The sequence below is a fragment of the Setaria italica genome, chromosome III (assembly GCF_000263155.2).
Source record: "Setaria italica strain Yugu1 chromosome III, Setaria_italica_v2.0, whole genome shotgun sequence".
Lineage (NCBI taxonomy): Eukaryota > Viridiplantae > Streptophyta > Magnoliopsida > Poales > Poaceae > Setaria > Setaria italica.
Genome location: NC_028452.1, coordinates 47,617,512 through 47,635,992, shown reverse-complemented (window position 1 = coordinate 47,635,992; position 18,481 = coordinate 47,617,512). Strand labels below are relative to the sequence as shown.

The window sequence follows — 18,481 nt, the reverse complement described above, 5'->3', positions numbered from 1 at the left end:
GCGCTCGAGCGGGCGGGGCGCGCGGGCCGCCGGCGAAGCGAGACGGCGCTCCGGCGGGCGGGGCGGTACTCCGGCGGGTACGGGGCGGCGGTCCGGCGGGTGGGGCGCGGCGGGGCTGCGGCGAGCGGGGCGCGGCCATGGCAACGCGAGAGGAAGCTGTGAAGAAATAGAACGATCCGGTCATTTTCCACTAATGAGTGGCACTGGTGGGTAATTTCCTCCAACTCCACCAAATTTGATTTCGTGGAGCACCCCCTGAGGTGCTCCACCAAATCCATGGATCTGGGGGTAGATCCACCGTTTTCGTGGAGCAGATCCGTGGTGGAGTTGCTGGATCTAAAACCGTTTGGCTGAAAAATTCTAGAGCAGAGCTATTTTTCAGGATCTGAAGCTGCGTGGAGCTCTACCAAACAAGCCCTTACATCTATGAAATTTAAGATTTTCCAGTACTCCAACTGCATGATAAAATGTCAGGTCAAAACCAGTCATAGGCATCAACTATGATTTGCCTTGTATTTGCTTTCAACAAAACTGGACAATTCTGAGTTGAGGTGTACAAAAAAGCATTTGGAAGAATAGGTAGGTTCGTCACTGAAAGTACTTCTGCATCACTGTAACTTCATTACTAAAACATTTCACACTACCGACTTTAGGATCCAAACATTGACAGTAAACTTATACGTACACAAACGCTACTGACTTGTATTGTTGACTAATATATATACCATTCAAGATCATTCTCATCTAAACTCGCCATAAATAAGCAACATATTGGGGGCAGCATAAGATTATTCAAAGTTCATCACATTCAGAGTTTCATTCTGGAGGTTGTATTTGGATAACTTAAGGAATTAAACTCCAGTGATCTCTTGTGAGGAGTCAGGATGGATAGTAGAGATAAGCTAACCACACTGAATGAGCATTTCGAACACAAAAGCACCGCCATTTTCACACATAGAGACATCAGCAGTTCAGCACGAACAGCTCTGATGCAGATCAACTACAACTACATCGATCTCTTTCGGATAATGTGGACGTCCATCGTCAGGTTCTTCGTGTTTTTCATCAGGCTGAAGAGACAGATGTCGCCCGGTTTCAGCTTGTTGTCATCCACAAAGTGCCTCCAGCCTCGACCAAGGGTGTACCTCCTGTTCTTAACCCGGAATAGAGCTTCCCATGTATCGTCCTTGCTGGGACCCGGGCGGCGAAGCCTCATAGTCTGGTTCTCGCGTGGAAGATACTTTGTTGCATAGTCTATAGCGAATTCCTGATTGCATATGGAAAAAATGCAAAAGAATTTTCAGTGCTAAATTGCTAACACAACCAAAGCAACAGGCTGCAGTTCTTTTCTGCTCTGTAATTTTTTTTGAATAAATTTCTGCTCTGTAATTTCAGTCACAATAAAATTCACATGCTCCCACTAAACTCAGCGGGGAATAAACTTTCGGAAAATGAAATGTCAGTTTCCTTTTAGTTCTAACACTGAACAAAATAAATGATGACTCACCAAAAAGGCGCGGGCAGTATTGCTATTACGCATAGTGGCCACATAAATGGGGATCTTGGACTCAATAGCTCCAACTTTCTTGTCTACTTCATTCTTCTGCTGATCATTCAGAGTTGTGTATCGCGGTAAGATGTATGGAGGCTTAGCAACTCCATGCCTAGGACTCTTGGTCCTTGCTGAAGGGACATGTCCTGCAGAGAAGCCCCAATCACAAGCATGATCATCAAATTCAGAATATACCCGTAGAACTAAATCTAAAGGAACCAAATCCTAAGCACATATATAACCTGGTGGTTGCAGGTGATGGATTTCTTCAAGGTGATGTAAATCAAATACGTCAAATTCTTACCTCTTCTCTGTGAAGGAGAGTCTATTGGGTTCATCTTGGAAGTTTTTCTACTGCCACTTGGGCTACCAATTTCCATCCTTTTGCCTGTTGGTGACTGTGTATGATCACCGTGAGAAACTTTCCTTTCTTGCACACAAGGAGCGCCGTCCATCAGAACACAAGACAGCTCTTTCTCACAACCACTTGGATCGAAGAGTCGGACTTTGAAGTGGGAGTTCTTACAGTTTCTGAACACTAACAAGTCACCAAATTTAAGCTCATAAGCAGTGGCAAAATCTGGCCATCCAGTCCGAAGGACCAACTCGTTCTGCTCCGTGGCAACCTGAACGGCATATGTTTTGCCATCTGGCGCCTCTAGTTTGAGTTCTTCAGATAAATGCTCTCTGATGTTAACCACAAACTTTCTTGGTATGGTCTGCATGAGTTTGCAAATTAGGTCTTTTACAATTTTCTAAGAACCAGGTCTATGGTTACAACTTTTGCACGAAACCCATGAGCATAGATGGTCTCTTCTCTACAAGTGTTTCGAAAGTCTGATACTCTGATCTCCTTTTCTACATCATTAATACAAGATAACAAGAACGGTGTTATTGAGAACGTCTTACCACTCCGTTTTTGAAATCACCCATCATAACCTTGAAGAAACGCTTCTGGTCATCCATGTGGTGCCAATAATGGTGTGCGATGCACTCCTTGCATACTGCGCTAGGTTTGTTCATCCTATCACCTCTCCAACGATCCTAACATGTAAGGAAGCTGTTAGGGGAACTTCAAATCTAATCCATGCACTCACTGTCACTGATACAGTGATACACACCCTGACTATGCAAGTATGAGAAAAATAATCCTAAGGTTTCAATATTTTTTCCAAACTATAATGATAGGCAAGCAAGTATGTTGCAGGTATGGCATGATGACTTCAAATGTATCTAGAACACCAGACATTTTTAGGATCTAGTGATACTGGGACCGGTGCTACTACTTTGTCCCTCAAAAGCGAAAGATAAACAAGCATCATTATGACTGAACAAAAACTAAAAAAAGAATTCAGTTCCTAGGGCAATGTAAACCTTGTCCCCAGAAGCAAAATCCTTATGAACCCCTGACAGACTTGCGAGGTCTCACACAACACTCAACTCCGTGTATATTTTCCAGGCTAAGTAAATTAAAAAAAATGCAAACCCAGAAGGATCAGGACAATTTCTGATTGTGCTACCAAGATCTAGAAAAGGAAGAGGCCACTAACCTTGGCAAGAAGCTCTACAAGTCGATGATGCTCTGCAGAGAAGCAGCCTCAACACCAGCCGGCCAAGCACCCGGCGTAGGTGTAGGGTAAGGCACCACTTCAAGTGAGCCAAAAGCCACACTGCCTAGTGCTTACACGTGTGGATCCTGTACTTGCTGCGTTCCTGTGGATCAAGCTGTGTTTTCACTCTTTAGCACATTAACCAATCGTTGGTAATCATAGCTTCACTGAAAATAGATGCAGAAAAAGGCATGGCATGATTACTTTTATTGAGAATCTAATCCTTGTTTACTTCACCCCAACTTCCAACTTTGACACTATGCAAAAAGATGATTCCTCGTCACATCAAACTTGCGGTATATGCATGGAGTACTAAATGTAGATGAAATTAAAAACTAATTGCACAGTTTTGTTGTACTTTGCGAGACGAATCTTTTGAGCCTAATTAGTCAATGTTTGAACAATAATTCACAAATACAAACGAAACGCTATAATGTGCTACAGTGCCGGCACAGTAATTTTAGCACTTCTAATTTTAGCAACTAAACAAGACCCTAATGTTCTGGACTACTGAGAACCAAAAGCTGCAAGGAATCTACTGAGTACTGACAAATGCTTGCTTGAGAACCAAAAGCTGCAAGGAATCTGAGTACTGACAAATGCTTGTGCCAGCTCCTTTTAGTAAGTTATAAGAAACGGATACTATCAGTTAGAATTTTTTTTCTATATCATGTGTAGCAGCCAACAACTGAAAATGAAAGATACCAAAACAAAATATTACAGGGTCTTGAAGTCTTCAGATGTAGAAACTCACAGGACCAAAGAAAACAGTAATGATTTTTGGCATTGGAAAAGACTCGGTAACAAGAAGGAGCCCAAAAGTTGCTCACCAGAAGGAAACAACACATGAATTGTAATAGTAGAAGAGCTCTTTTACATACAATACTATTACTTAGTAGTATATAGTATATATAAGATTTAAATATTCATGATTATGGATGATTTAGTAATTATTACATGTGAAAAGTGATATTTTAAACGGAATGATCTTTTAAACTTTATGCTAGTGTTAAAAATAAAATTTTAGTGATGTCATTTGTATTCTTTTACCATGATACCCTTATACTAACTATACTACTCATATATACTACCTATACCACAGGTGAAAATTTTAGTAGTATACAATTAATCTTGACCATCGGATGTTCGTATACTAGTCTTTAGTCTTTTCTAATACTAGTATAACCTAATATTATGTACATTAAACGAGGTCGCTAGAAACAATGAAAGAGACCCAGAAAGAAGAAGGGAAACTAACATGATTTGTTTCCAAAAGATATCAGTTGCCACAAGCTCACAACTCGAAACTCCAAAGCATTGGTTTCACCAGTGGCAGAGTGCAAAGGTCTCGGAAATAAGGGGATGCCCAAAAGGCCAAAAGTTAAGTAAACGCATTTAACATTAAAAAATCATTTATGTGAATTAAAACCCACTTGGAACAAAAGATGAATTAATGACAGGGAAGAGGTGAGGAATAGACCTGAACTGAAACTGAGCTCCTTTTATAGCCGGGGATGTTTGGGAGACAGGGGCTAAACTTTAGCCCTGTCACATCGGATGTTTGGATGCTAATTAGGACGATTAAATATGAGCTAATTACAAAACTAATAGCAGAACCCCTAGGCTAAATCGCGAGACGAGTCTATTAAGCCTAATTAATCCATCATTAGCGAATGGTTACTGTAGCACCACATTGTCAAATCATGGACTAATTAGGCTTAATAGATTCGTCTCGCGATTTAGCCTATTAATGACAGGGAAGAGGTGAGGAATAGACCTGAACTGAAACTGAGCTCCTTTTATAGCCGGGGATGTTTGGGAGACAGGGGCTAAAATTTAGCCCCTGTGTGCCAAACACCAAAGACGATGGCATTGCGCTGCTTCAGTATCCTCTGGGAGATTTTAACAGCATCTCTGACAGTGAAATTGACTGAACGGAATAAGGCATGAGCAGTCACTCACAGGTCAAATCAGCCAGGCCTAATCAGGTAGGGTTCTCAACTGAAATAATTCTAGAATTGTCGTGTAAATTTTAAAGGTCTCATTGGGGAGAACGAGATTCTCCAGCATCTCTGGCTGCCAATTGAGTGAGAAGGCATGACAACTCTAATCAGATGAGATCATGAGAATCGGCCATGCCTCATCAGATAAGAATCAGCCAGAGTTTCTGCCATAGTCATCATGATTACTTGTTTTCACTTTCAACAGAACAAATGAAAGCATTATCTAAACACCGAACAAAAATGCACTTGGAACCAATACAATGCGTCAATGCCTTCATCTGTAACCCATATTGGTAAATGGTAACTTCTCAAACACCATAAAAGAACCCCCTTATATTTATGGAATCAAACATAGTATTTCTCATCCAGTCATCCTCCTGTTTTTACCTACCAAAATAGACTGCATATAAACTCCGTGCGACAAGCTCCAAATAGCACCGAGGATGCAAATCAATTGCAAGCACACAAGCACACAAGGTACCCAAATGACCAAATGGTTGTATCCTTCACGATTTTTCCTCAAGTGACCAACGGTTTTGTGGCCTCATTTGCACATCCCCAAGGGTGGAAACAAAGAATCGCCAATCAACAATTCAAAAAAAAAATTGGCCACTTAGTATATAACTCTAATAAAATGTCTAGTTAGACTATAAGCCCCTTGGTTTTTTAATGTAAATAACAAAAATGTTAATAACCGTTGACCAGTCGGGGAAAAAAAAGAACACTCCGGAAATCTTGTAGTGGCAGCATGGACAGGGAACGACAAGCAGTAGCACAAATTAATAGAAAATTCAGAATAATAGTGCTAGACACAAGTTCCTTGCCAAAGCTTGCATGGGAGAGGAACAGCCACAAGAATGACAATTTGCATCACAGAAACATTACTACATTACTGGGTTCATGCCCACAACGATCAGCCGCGCTTCATTTTCTTTGCAGGATCACGGATGATATGGACATACATGGTGAGCCACTTCTCCTTCAGCAGTTCAAACAGGCAGATGTCACCCTGTCGCAGCATGTTGTCTTTGACGAACTGATTCCAGCGTCCACCAAGCTGATACAACCCATCGCTGCTGATCAGGAGTTTAGCTTCCCACTCTTAGTATGAGCAGCGCCCTTCTTACGCCGTCGAAGTGTCAGTGGTTGCTCTTCGTGTGGGAGATACTTTACAGCCCAATCTTTTTTCAGGCCCTGGTTGTGATGTGCATGGAAAATGTTATATAGGAATAGAAACATTCAAGTAAACAACCGAGATATAATACCATTTTTCCCCTTGCGAAATGTTGAAAAGTAATAAGCTGTTAAACATACCACACACGCTTCACAAACAATCCATTTGTACAATGGTGTTACAACCAGCAAATCCAAGCTCTTAGAATTTAGTAAGTGAACTGCCATCCAAGTGATTCAGACCCTCTGATCTTCTGATGTAACACGGTTGTACAGATGGGTTGTTCATGTAGCACCATTCTTCAGAAAATTTTGAAAAAACAAAGTTATGTGAACTCACCATCTTGTAATCCCCACTAAGCCCCTTGACAAACACAAGAATTGGGGTTTCTGACTGAATAGCTTTGACCTTTTTTACTACTTTCCTCTTCTGCTGATTATCTAAACGGGTTTTATGTGAGACTGCATACTGAGGCTTGGTATCTTCATACACAGAACTTTCAGAAGATGTAACTCCTTCTGCAGGAATAGTTTCATGTCTTAAACTTAATCATAAAAGAAATAAGTGTGAAATGTACTGCATAGAGCTACACCTAAAGGCTCATTCCTCGTACTACATGTTTCTAGTATGCAAATATCACCTGGTAGACGGTATCTTTTAGGCAGATGGACTGCCACTGTGGTCCTTGTCTGGCTCTTCAATACTTCGAATATAGAAATATCACCTTCTTGCAACCCATTGTCACGAAAAAAGTCTGATGAGCCAAGAGAAAGAATGCATGTACCATCTGTGTTGACCTTGAAACTGGCATGCCATTTCTTGATGTTGCTAGGATGGCAAAGTGTGATGGTCTGATCTTCATGTGGAAGATGCTTGACAGCATAATCCTTATCAATTACCTATAACAAACATATGGAGGTTAAAACAATTTCACTGGCTTCCATTAACATTTATGAAAACTGTAGCTTCTAGCTGCTAAACAAGTCCAAAGAAGAGTAATGTTTTGTCAACGAGTTCAACAAAGTTAGATGATATACTTTGAATCTGAAAAATTAATATTTCCTGTAAAAAAAAGATCACCATGCAACAGAAGACACGGGATGGAAGAAGACACCTAATATCACAACCACAATTGGCAAACTACCTAGGTAGGTTTCATTGTTGCCACTACCAGCAACGTGAGGTGGGATCTCCAAAATGAAGCCTCCAAGGATGGCATGACATCGAAGGCACCGCAGAACCAGGTCAGTGCTGTTATCTTTTCCTAGAAAACCTATAATACTGTCCTAAGTATCAGCAGAAGCTTTGGTTGTTCAGACAAGCTATAAGCACTATTTTGACCAAATACATTCATTTTTCTAACTAAACTTCAGGATCAAGGCTATGAAAGGGTCAGTTCAATTTGTCCAGTCTCCCGTGGAAAATAAGTAAAAGAAATAGTTTAAGAAAATTTACAGGAGATCACAGGCCTCACCACATAATCACCAATCATAACATTGAGAAAACTCTTTCCCCAATCATCCATGTGTTTCCAATAATGATGTACAATGCATTCCTTGCATCTTGTGAAATATTTCCTCATTATGTGATTTCTCCTACCATAATAGAGATGATTGTAGATGACTTCTACAGATATATCAAGTAAGTATCCATGAAAATTTTACGTGCAAGATTCCCAAAAGTCTCAAATTCTATGTGTGCATGCAAATTTTTATGGTCAAAACTCAATTGCATTTTGGAAGAACTAAGACAGAAGACAATCTTTTTAAGCTCATGTATTCCCACAATATGTTCACCAATATTTTGAGAACTTTTACGCTTCAAGCTTTTAACAGACAAAGCTCTCGCCGGTATTTGCAGAACCGGTGGTTCTCCTATATAGATCATTGAACATATTTTATGCAATAAAGGCAAACATGCTTCAAAGTACATCATAAACAACCATTTTTACTATAATAGTAGGTAGGCAAGTACATGATAATTAACCTCAGAACTTCAGTAATATTGGCAGTATATCTCAATGGCACAAGGTAGTGAAGGAGCAACTCTACTACAATAGGGCCAAAAGAAAAACTCAAATGTGTTATGCTACGTATTGTCTAGAGACAACGATGGCGACAAGCAGTAATCGTCGTGAGCTTTTAGGAGCACAAGATCTAACCGATAAATTTTGCATATAGAGGCAACAATAATTTGCAAAAAGAGCTCCTTACACCAGATTGGATAAGAATATACACATATATAGTTAGATGCCATCTCTAATCTAAGTTGAACTAGGTTCACCGAACCACTACAGTAGTTGAGATGATAACTCGAAATACAAATTTCAATTCTAGAATAGTGGTCATGACCATAAACTTCACATTGCACATCTGTTAAAATGAGTCAATGGTAAGTAGGCAGTTATTTATTGGAGCACTACCTGTGACGTTGAGAGAACCGCTGATACCAGGCATTATTTATCTAGAAGCTTATCTAAGATTCAGTTTGTGTAGCAGGTGTAACCCAATGTTCCCACAAGGAAAATTATAAAAAAAACAGCACTCGTGTTTTCTTTCAGATAAATCAAATAAGGGAGCCCAAAAGTTAAAATCATTTCAAAGAACTAAGAATGTTTCAGTCAATGTCATCAAAATCCCAAGTCTTCTCAGAATCATGTACCAAGACAACAGGAAGCAAAGTATGAACTTCAGGATGCATAAATGCAGGACAGCCCACACAGCATGATCCAAAGATCAACAAAGATAAGGCCACTTACCTTTGACCAAAAAGCTAATACATTACTTCCACAAAGAGGCAGTTCAGTGCTACTGATGTTCAAGCCCCGGGCAGGCAGGCATAGATATAGTGCAGGCCACCAGACTGCCTATATTCGTGGAGTACATTGGCACAAAAGGTTGGTCAGCATATCTTTTGCTGAAAATGAACCTCGCTTGAAAAGCATGACATGATCACTGCCACTGGGAATATTGACTCCCAAGCCCTAAAGTCGAAAGGAATCTGCTGATATATGCTAGTCTCACTTCCTTCTGCAGAGAAATGGAATAGTATATGAGGGATAAGGGTACCCACAGGTCCCCACCGACCAGGATACTGGCTGACCTGACAAGTGGGCCCCGCCCGACCATGGCGTGCGGGGCAAGGTGTGAAGTTCCGTGAGGCACAAGCTTGGAGGTCGGGCCAACCGATTCAGCCCGAATATCACGGGATACTTGTTGTAAACCGACTTAGATTGACTTTCTTGTAACAACCGACTAGGATTAGATCCTATCCAATTGCAACCCTAGGTTGTCAGCCTATGTAAGGCAACCAGGGGCGCCCCCTGAGGGCACATTAACTCTTCGCACCTGCGATCAGCAATACAATCCACAAGAACACAGGACATGGGGTATTACTCTCCGAAGGCCCGAACCTATCTAAACCTTGCGCCTCTGTGTTACCATTCGAGTTCTTGGTCTCACGATCTCCCCCGCCTACAAATCTACCACTTGGGTAACCCCCTGGTGGACTGCTGGTCACTAAATCCGACAGTATCAATATTTAAAAATTGCTCTCGTGGACTTTGTCTTCATGTGTTGATAAACCAAGAAGAAGACCAGAACAAGGTATTGCCAGGACTTTTGCAAGACATCAGTTGTCACAACTCACAACTCCAAAACAGCGGTCCCATTCCCAACAGGGGAAACCAAAAATTTACAACTTACAAGTCAACCACATTTAACATGTAGGAACTTTTAGAGTTTACTTCAAATTCGGATTATCAATCCAAACGGATTTGGATATTAATCCACCCAGGCCAAACACACCCTTAAAAAAAATTATTGTGAATGGAACTAAAACCCACTATGCACAAATAGAGTAGCATTAAATAATAGGGAAGAAAGGTACAGACCTGAATTCAACCTGGTGATTCGATTTAGTATAGTAAAGAAATTGGCACCAAGCTGCTTTGGTGTCCTAGAGACATTCTCAGCATCTAACTGTGAAATTGATTGAACAAAAGGCATGGTCAGTCACGCACCAGGTCTAATCAGGTCCTGGTTTCACCAGGGCTTTCTGCCATAGACCTCGAACATAGAATAACCTCTTTGCTTTCAACAAAACTGAACAACTATAAGAGATTTGATATGTTAAATTTGAAGGTATCCTCGGGAGATTCCAGCATCTCAGGCTGTCAAAATGAGTAAGCACTAAGCAGTATAAAGCATAGTCATGGTCAATGATCAGGTAAAAAAAAGCAAAGCCTGGTCAGGTAAGAATAATGGGGGGTTTCTGCCATAGACTTCAAAAACCTATGGTGACATTGGCTTTACTTTCACCAAAAACTAAAAATAAAACTTAAGATTTGAGGTATTGAAATGAAATGCATTTGGAACCAGTAAATTTCCTACATATGCTTTAAATACCATGATGTAAGCTCTACCAAGTACTTGAAAGAAAAATCCATGAGATCAACGGATTATTTCAGCACATAAAAAAAAGAACTGAGCATTGGAAAGATCTAACACAGCTAGGACAATAATTTGTTATGAATTTCTGATCTTAGATTACTAGCAGTACCTGGATCTTGATGAAGTTCCACATTTTCATCTACTAGTGAATGGGGACCATCAAAAGCCATAAACAAACTGAACCGGAACAGTTCAAATAGAAGTTACTTTACCTGGACAGTTAACAGCAATGCACAAAACAAATCTATAGTTCATTTTCCTGATTTTGGTTTATTAGCAAAACGGAAACATTAATGGGTGCATAGGACCTTCTCCATTTCCTATCACAAGATCATCCTACTAACGTGTATGCCATGGATCATCTCCATTTCAGGCAGGATCCTACTAATGCGTATGACATGGACCGATAGTACAACAGGAAAAGACTTCAGGACTACATTGAAAAGATGGTTCAAGGTAACAGAAGCAGCAGGATTTGATTTCGGATACCTCTTAGAATATAGCTATCAAGGCATTTAATTTTCGCAGTGATAAAAAATTAACCTAAAAAACAACTGGATGGTTTTACTATTGAGAAACAAACATGTATTGTACAGATTAAGAAGCATAAGATGCACATTGGTAAGGAAATTGGAACCTGCATTCAAAGCATTTTATGTTTTTGGGTTCAATTCATATACAGGTAAGTACTTCCTCCGATTCTTTTTATTGGAGATATTAGGATTTGGAGAAGTCTTTAGAAGCATACTCTGAAAAATCAAAGTCGTATTACATGATCTATCAAATATGAATCTATTGGTACATATTTTGTATAGTAACCATGCATACAATGTGAAGATTGACTTTTCCAAATTCTAATACGCCTGCCCTACAAAAAGAAACGGTGGAAGTACTCAGCAAAATCCATGTCTTACAAGGAACCCCAGAATTTCTAAGTTGCTAATTTTAATCAAGAAGCACACATAAGTACACCAAAATGAAATGTTAGCCGAAGATGTAAAAGCTCCATTATGAACACACATCTGATCGAATAGAACTTGCACAAAGCCACTCAAAACTATTTCATTTCCAGTGAGCTGATTTACAAACATTGTTCCATGGGAAAGAGTTCTACTGATGAGCTGCTGGTACAAATTTGAGCAAATTCTACATGAACAAAAACAAGTCATACAACTCATATATCGAGGAACTAAGCAAAGAATAAACAAATCTGCTAAATCCACTATTGATTACCCCTCGAAAGCATAAAAGACAACATATGCTTCAACAGAAGGAGAAATCACCTTCCTCTCATTTGTTGGTTGGTGGTTGCTATGTTACATGTCATGCTCAAGTTTGTCCTTCCAAGTGGTCAGCAGAAATGGTAAGGCGCTCACTTTCAAGAAATGAAGGATCTAAGAACTTGGCAACAAAAGCCCACATCTTGTAAACATCTTCAAAATTAGTAAGGAAGCCAAGTGAAGCAGTCACAACTTCAACTCTTACAGTCACTTTTTTATTGTCTCTGCGGCCATTCTTATAAAACGAAGCCTCAGGTATATCAAGCGTGCCATTTAACTGTTTCTGGTTCATATCTAATTTTATATGACTCAGAAAACCAATGCCAACAGATATACCATTTTTCTCAGCAATCTTTTGAACAACTTCAGCATTAACAAATGTTCCATCACTTTGCTTCACATTAAAAGCAACAGCTGCTCCCCTTTCATACTTAATCTTGGGACCGTAGATGTGGACAAGAGGGACTCCGTCACCACCTTTTGAGTCTGGCAACTTTAGCTGCAAAAGTGAAGTTACTAGCCAATTGATCAGGTACCTTAACCTAAGGGTAGTTCTGTTGAGCCCCATCATATCAACATGATCGATGTGCCTGCAAATTATCTCTGGCTCCCTCCTGCCCCAGTCCTGAGCATCATCATATCCATCACTTGCACAACCTTCATCATCACGGAACGTATATCCAGAAGCTTCAGCAGCATCTGAGGCTCGATTCAACCTGTCAGCAATAATATTAGCCTCTGTGCTGAATGAAACTCTGCGCCCCATGCTTAAACCTCCATCAATCTCTTCAACACCAAAGAGTCGCCCCCCAGTAAATCTGCTGTTGCCATCCCTCCCTCCCAGCAGCCGGAACTCCCCTTCTGTCTCCCTCCTTATCGCGCTTTCTTTGTGCTCTGCACCACCATTCATAGCATGTTGGCATGCCACCTCTTCGACCTCAGGCTCCTCTTGGATCTCACTAACCTGCCTGAAATGGTTTCTCCGGCCATTCTCAAAAATTTCTTCTTCAGGGTCTTCCTTGAGGCAGTCTGTATCTTGCGAGACTGATAGCACAGCTGCATCAAAGGAAATCACATGGCCATCATAAAGTGGGCTTCTAGATATCCTAGAAGTTAAGTTTGGTGACATCCTCTTGTTACACTTTCTTCCATTGAACCAAGAAGATGGTAATGGTGATCCCAGTTTCCCCTTCTTGAACTGGCCAGATTTCTCTGACCCCAATGGGCTCTGGCCAACATCAACCCAGAAAGAGTTCTCTGATGAACAGTCCTCACTGAATGCTGGACTCCTCATGACCTCGCCCATAGAGATGCTCTCAGTTTCTTCAAAGATGGTGCTTGCCCCATCCCTATCCGAGCTGCTGTCACGACCAGGATCACTCTCAAAAGTCTCTCTAACCTGAGCAGACGTGTAGACACCTGAAAATGCTGGCAGCTGTGACCCATTTTGAGCATTAGAAGCTGGTTTTTCATCTTTGTTAATGCCCGAGTCATCTTCAAGCCCATCAAATGCATCGAATCCATCAACCGAGTCACTGAGATACTGTGGAAACACAGGAACAATCCTCACCATCCCCGATGCATTACACCCATTTCTCCCCTGCAAGCTCCCAATTACTGACTTCTTGATCAGAAGGCAACCGAACCCAGTCGGGTCTGAACCAAACACCCTGTAGAACGAGGTTATAATGAAGTCTGGCCGAAACAGCGAGAGCCCCAGCGAATCCATGTCCTTGGGACCAAGTGCACCGGCATCAAGCATCACATGCCACCCATTCTGCTGTGCCAGCGCCATCCACTGGTAGGAGTACTTGGCACCGGTCACTCGAGACTGTGCAGGGAACACAAACAACCCAACTGCAGCATCCCGTCGCCGCCCCTTCTTCTTGCCCACGATCTCCTTCCGCAGCTCCGTCGAGCACAGCTTCAGCGTTGGCCAGCGGAACCACGCGGCGCGTGTCTTGGCACCCTTTGCCCGTGCACTCTGCGCCATCCAATTGACCGATTGGCTCTCATGGTCGAACATCGTCAGCAGCCTCCTGTTGCTCTCGAAGGGGTAGCACTCAGCAAGCAGCCGGAATGCTGACCCACGACTCACTGTGAACACCAGCGCATACTCGCTGGCTGGCACATTCAGGTACTCCAAAATGCGCTCTTTGATATCATTCTCCACGGTGCCAGGCTCAGCACCGCCATAGAGTGCATGGTTGCTCAAATTGGCATTGAGCTCGTGCAATGTAAAGGACGACGAGGAGGAATCCCAGCTGGAGTCGAAGAGGCCAAAGCCGCAGTAGTCTAGACAGACCCTGCCGGCGCCGGGGGCGTCAAGGTGGGAGTAATGGTCGACGCGGAGGCGGTCGACATCGGCAGTTGAGGCGTAGTCCGGATACATGGCGAGGAAGGTGGCGATGGCGTGGGCGAGCAGCGGGAGGTCGGAGATCGACCGGAACGGGCCAGCGGCGGCGGCGAGGGCCGTGGCGCGCAGGAAGTCCCGCTGCGCGCGGAGGCGCGCCAGGGAACGGGAGCGGGACACGGCGGCGTCCGCATCGGCTCCGGCGGCGTCCGGCGGCGGGCAGAGGGAGCCGTCCTCCGACGCCGCGTCGAGCGCGTCCCGCAGCTGCCGGAGGAAGGAGGACGGATCGTCACGGTGGCCGTTGTTGCCGTGGCCACCGTGCCAGCCGCCCCCGCCGCCGCGGCGCCGGTGGTTCTTGGCGAGGAGGACGGCGGCGCAGTGGGAGAGCGGCTTCCATAGCGACAGATGCATGGGCCTCGGATCGAGAAACCGCCGCTCCCGGGCGGAAAAATCGCAGCTTTCCGGCGGCGGTCTGGATCAACGAGCGGAGTGAGGCATGGAGCGGGGGAAACCCCGAGATTTCCGTGGGAAATGGGGAGATTTCGGTGTGCTCTTGGACCAACAATGCAGGAAAACTGCAGTTTCGGGTGCGAAAACTGGATCTTTGGATAACTGGGTCTGGGTGAATCAAGAACTGCGGCGGTGGAGCTCTGGGTGTGGAAATCCGAGGTTTCCGGGGAAGGGAAACGGATTTGGGGGTGGGGAAACTGCAGGTAGGGAGAGATTGGAGCTCTGTAGTGGGAGGGATTGGAGAGGGTTTGAAATGCGAGGACACCCCTCACCTTTGCAAACAAAAGGTGAGGGCTTTTGCTTTTGGCAGGATCAAGAACTCAAATTAAAGAAAAGAGCACAGCATCAAACAAGGAGGGGGAAAAGAAAGCTGAGAAATACAAAAGATTTGACTCCACTTTTTTTCTCCCTCTTGAGCTGTGGAGCAGCTAGAACAATGCTCGAACCACCGGTGAAACGAAATGGGGTGGGATGTGCTGGAATAGTTCTTGAAATCTACAGCTACAAACAGGAGAAGAACAGAGCCAAGCTCGATTTCCAGATGGGGGAAGACGCTCAAGCTCAGATGCAGAGAGCAGCCACACCCTCGCTCCTCTCACCAAACACCTTGCAAGTGTTTTCAATGCCACTAAATGCAGTGCATCATGATGAGGGGGAGGTTGCATTCATTGCCTTGCAAGAGCTACTGCTAGCAGCTGCAGCAGCACACCACCAACTTTTTTATTTGTTCTGGACTTTGTTCCTCCTCCTGCCTCTCACTCTGGACTGGAGTAATAAAGTACTGACAGTCACTATTTTAGGGGGCAGCTGTTTGTGAGTGCTTTTTTTAGTGTACTATCTCCACCAAGTAAAAACAAAGTGTTTGGTTTGGTAGCATTATTTTTCCTCTGGGACCCACATCACAGGGTAGAGTGGTCTGGCTGTAAAGCAGCAGCTGCATCCAAACAAGTGCTTGGGCATTGACTTTTCCTCATTTTATTTATTAGGATGAAAACCTTTTCCCTCCATTGAAACGCAGTGTCATTGGTCCTGATTTTTTTTTCGTGAGGGGGGTAAAGCAAAAGCTTTGTCACAATGATCGTCTTCTTGACTGATTTGTGGAGCTGTCTCTGGCCCTTTTCGCCTAGTGTTATGCTGCTTTTCTTGCTCTTCATGATGATTTGTGTTTTTTTTTAATGTAACAAGTTTGTATCTGTTCTAGCTCCTTATCTTTGGAGTAGGTCCCACCAAAGTTTAGATAGGACTAAAGCAGGAATTTTTAATGTTGAGAACTACTCGTACCCCAAACTGATATTGACTTCCATCATTGAAAATCCATAGTACTGGCATGGACATTTCAACAGTGTTTTTAGTGTATCTGAGCTTATGCAATAATGTCTCCATTTCATGCTGGCTGGAACTCAAAGAATGCTGATCTCCTGTTCGATTCCAAAAAGGAAAAAAAAAATCCGACCCAGCATGAATTGTAGCTGACCAATTGCATGATTCGTGTCGTGTCACGCCATGGACCTATTTTTATCCATATGATTATCATCTCCTTAACTTTGTCAACTTTGCATGACACTCGTGATGTGGATGGATGGATCAGGTCAGGTGAGGCGTGTGTGTGTGTGAATCTTGAAGCTGCACAGAGAATCCAGCGTGTCAGTGGAGAGGACAAAGTCAAATGGCCTCATAGGCCTTGTGAAGCAGTGAGCTGTCGCCGAAAAGGCCCAAGGAACTTTTTCGTCGCCCCATCCAATCCATCCATGCTGCCACTCAGACTGAATGATGGCAACAGTTTCTGCTCGGCCTCATCTTGATCTTTTATCCAGGGTCCAAAGTCAATTTCATGTCGAATGAAGCAATTTTACTTTTAGAAGAGGGAGATAAAAAAAACTCACAACAAGAATTTCGTAATATAGATTTTCCCTAATATTTTTTCATGTAGTTTCAGACTTGTTGCCAAACAAAAGGTACCATCTTTCAATAATAATTAGTGAAATCTTTCCAATATAGAAGTATTTTCTCTTTTTTTATGAGAGTTATTTTGTTTCGTTAGAACAAGACTTTGACCACCTATTCCATTTATGAAATATACAAAACCATAACCATAAGAAGTCAATTAAATACGATTACAAAATAAGCCTTAGTACTAAAATAAAAACAGAGAGTAGAAATTAACCCGCACAAGTTGGCTGAACCTTCTACAATTGGGGAACTGCACTTGAATGCTGAAAGCATTCACAGTTGGACCCTTGCCCTGCCACAAGATACTGTTCTTCTTTCTTCTTCCTAGTCCATTCCCATACGATCCCAACCGTTATTGGTTCCTCATTGAAAGCCCAAACTTGTACCCATTTTTTTTGTCTAACGACAAATACAGGACCACATTATGCAAAGATGGGGCAATAAGGACAAGGGAGCGAGATAAATAAACCGCAGGACATGTCGCAGTACCTTCCAATTATTCATGGCTTTGCTTCACTAGCCCTAGGATTGAATCTGTACTGGAACAAAAAGTAAAAGCTACAGATCAGGAATTCAGCATAGATCACAACCACCTTTTTTCAGCTATCATTTCAAAAAAAAAAAAGATACAGTAGAAAGAAATCTGATCAAACTCTGGTGAGCAGACAAGATTACTGACTTCCTAGGTCAGCTCATGGAGTGCCAGACTGCCAGCATGCATGGGCACAGTAGACCTCATTTCCAGTCAGATTCCCATGCACGGGGTGTTTGGCAGGGAGGGGCTAAATTTTAGCCCCTGTCACATCGGATGTTTGGACACTAATTAGGAGTATTAAACATAGTCTAATTACAAAACTAATTGCACAACCCCTAGGCTAAATCGCGAGACGAATCTATTAAGCCTAATTAGTCCATGATTTGACAATGTGGTGCTACAGTAACCATTCGCTAATGATGGATTAATTAGGCTTAATAGATTCGTCTCGCGATTTAGCCTATGGGTTCTGCTATTAGTTTTTTAATTAGCTCATATTTAGTCCTCCTAATTAGCATCTGAACGTGTGATGTGACAGGGCTAAAGTTTAGCCCCTGACATCCAAACGCCCCCTAAAAAATGCTTAGTACTGACCCCTAGCTACAAATTCAGATTAGATCCCATCCCCTCCCTAGTACACAGGATTGTTAGCTGCAAATTGCACTGCCACTTGCCGCAACTAGCTCACTGACCTAATCATTTGACAAATCGATCTGAAATCACACGCCAATAATGATCGCACACACACATGATCTGAAAGTCTGAACTCTGAATCCTGAATCCTGACTGAACAAACAAGCCGAGTGTCCATCAGCGTGCACACGCTGCAAAACAAAACAAAACGTCTGCAGAATCCGGCAGGTTTTATTTTTTGTAAAAGGCTGGAGTGCAGGTCCAAGGAAAACCTAATCGGTTTTTAATGGAGCTATGGAGGCTAGCTCGAGTTAGGAGTAGTGGGTCGTTTTGGTTGTGTGTGGCCACTTGTGTGAGGTGAGGACATGGGCAAGGTCGCAGGCGCAAGATGTCGAAGCATGGGTGAGCCCCTGCCTGGCTTTGGGCGACT

The 18,481-nt window shown here is 42.8% G+C and overlaps 2 protein-coding genes and 1 non-coding gene across 3 annotated transcripts; all 3 read right to left on the bottom strand.

Moving 5' to 3' along the window:
* Positions 1 to 788: 788 nt before the first annotated feature.
* LOC101777418 (B3 domain-containing protein LOC_Os12g40080) lies at positions 789 to 3,188 on the bottom strand. Its single transcript, XM_004962980.2, has 5 exons — positions 3,103 to 3,188; positions 2,462 to 2,596; positions 1,857 to 2,271; positions 1,508 to 1,698; positions 789 to 1,267 (listed from the first exon to the last, which is right to left on the bottom strand). The coding sequence occupies exons 2-5, from the start codon at positions 2,573 to 2,575 to the stop codon at positions 1,007 to 1,009; spliced, it is 981 nt and encodes a 326-aa protein (XP_004963037.1). The 5' UTR covers positions 2,576 to 2,596; positions 3,103 to 3,188; the 3' UTR covers positions 789 to 1,006.
* Positions 3,189 to 5,830: 2,642 nt separating this feature from the next.
* On the bottom strand, positions 5,831 to 11,121 carry LOC101786176. The gene is made up of 3 exons (XR_002676987.1): positions 6,980 to 11,121; positions 6,679 to 6,857; positions 5,831 to 6,359 (listed from the first exon to the last, which is right to left on the bottom strand). It is a non-coding gene; the product is annotated as an uncharacterized LOC101786176 (transcript).
* A 697-nt stretch (positions 11,122 to 11,818) lies between these two features.
* LOC101777007 lies at positions 11,819 to 15,676 on the bottom strand. The gene has a single exon (XM_004962979.2). It carries the CDS (start codon positions 14,832 to 14,834, stop codon positions 12,120 to 12,122), a length of 2,715 nt encoding a protein of 904 aa, XP_004963036.1. The 5' UTR covers positions 14,835 to 15,676; the 3' UTR covers positions 11,819 to 12,119.
* Positions 15,677 to 18,481: the final 2,805 nt, after the last annotated feature.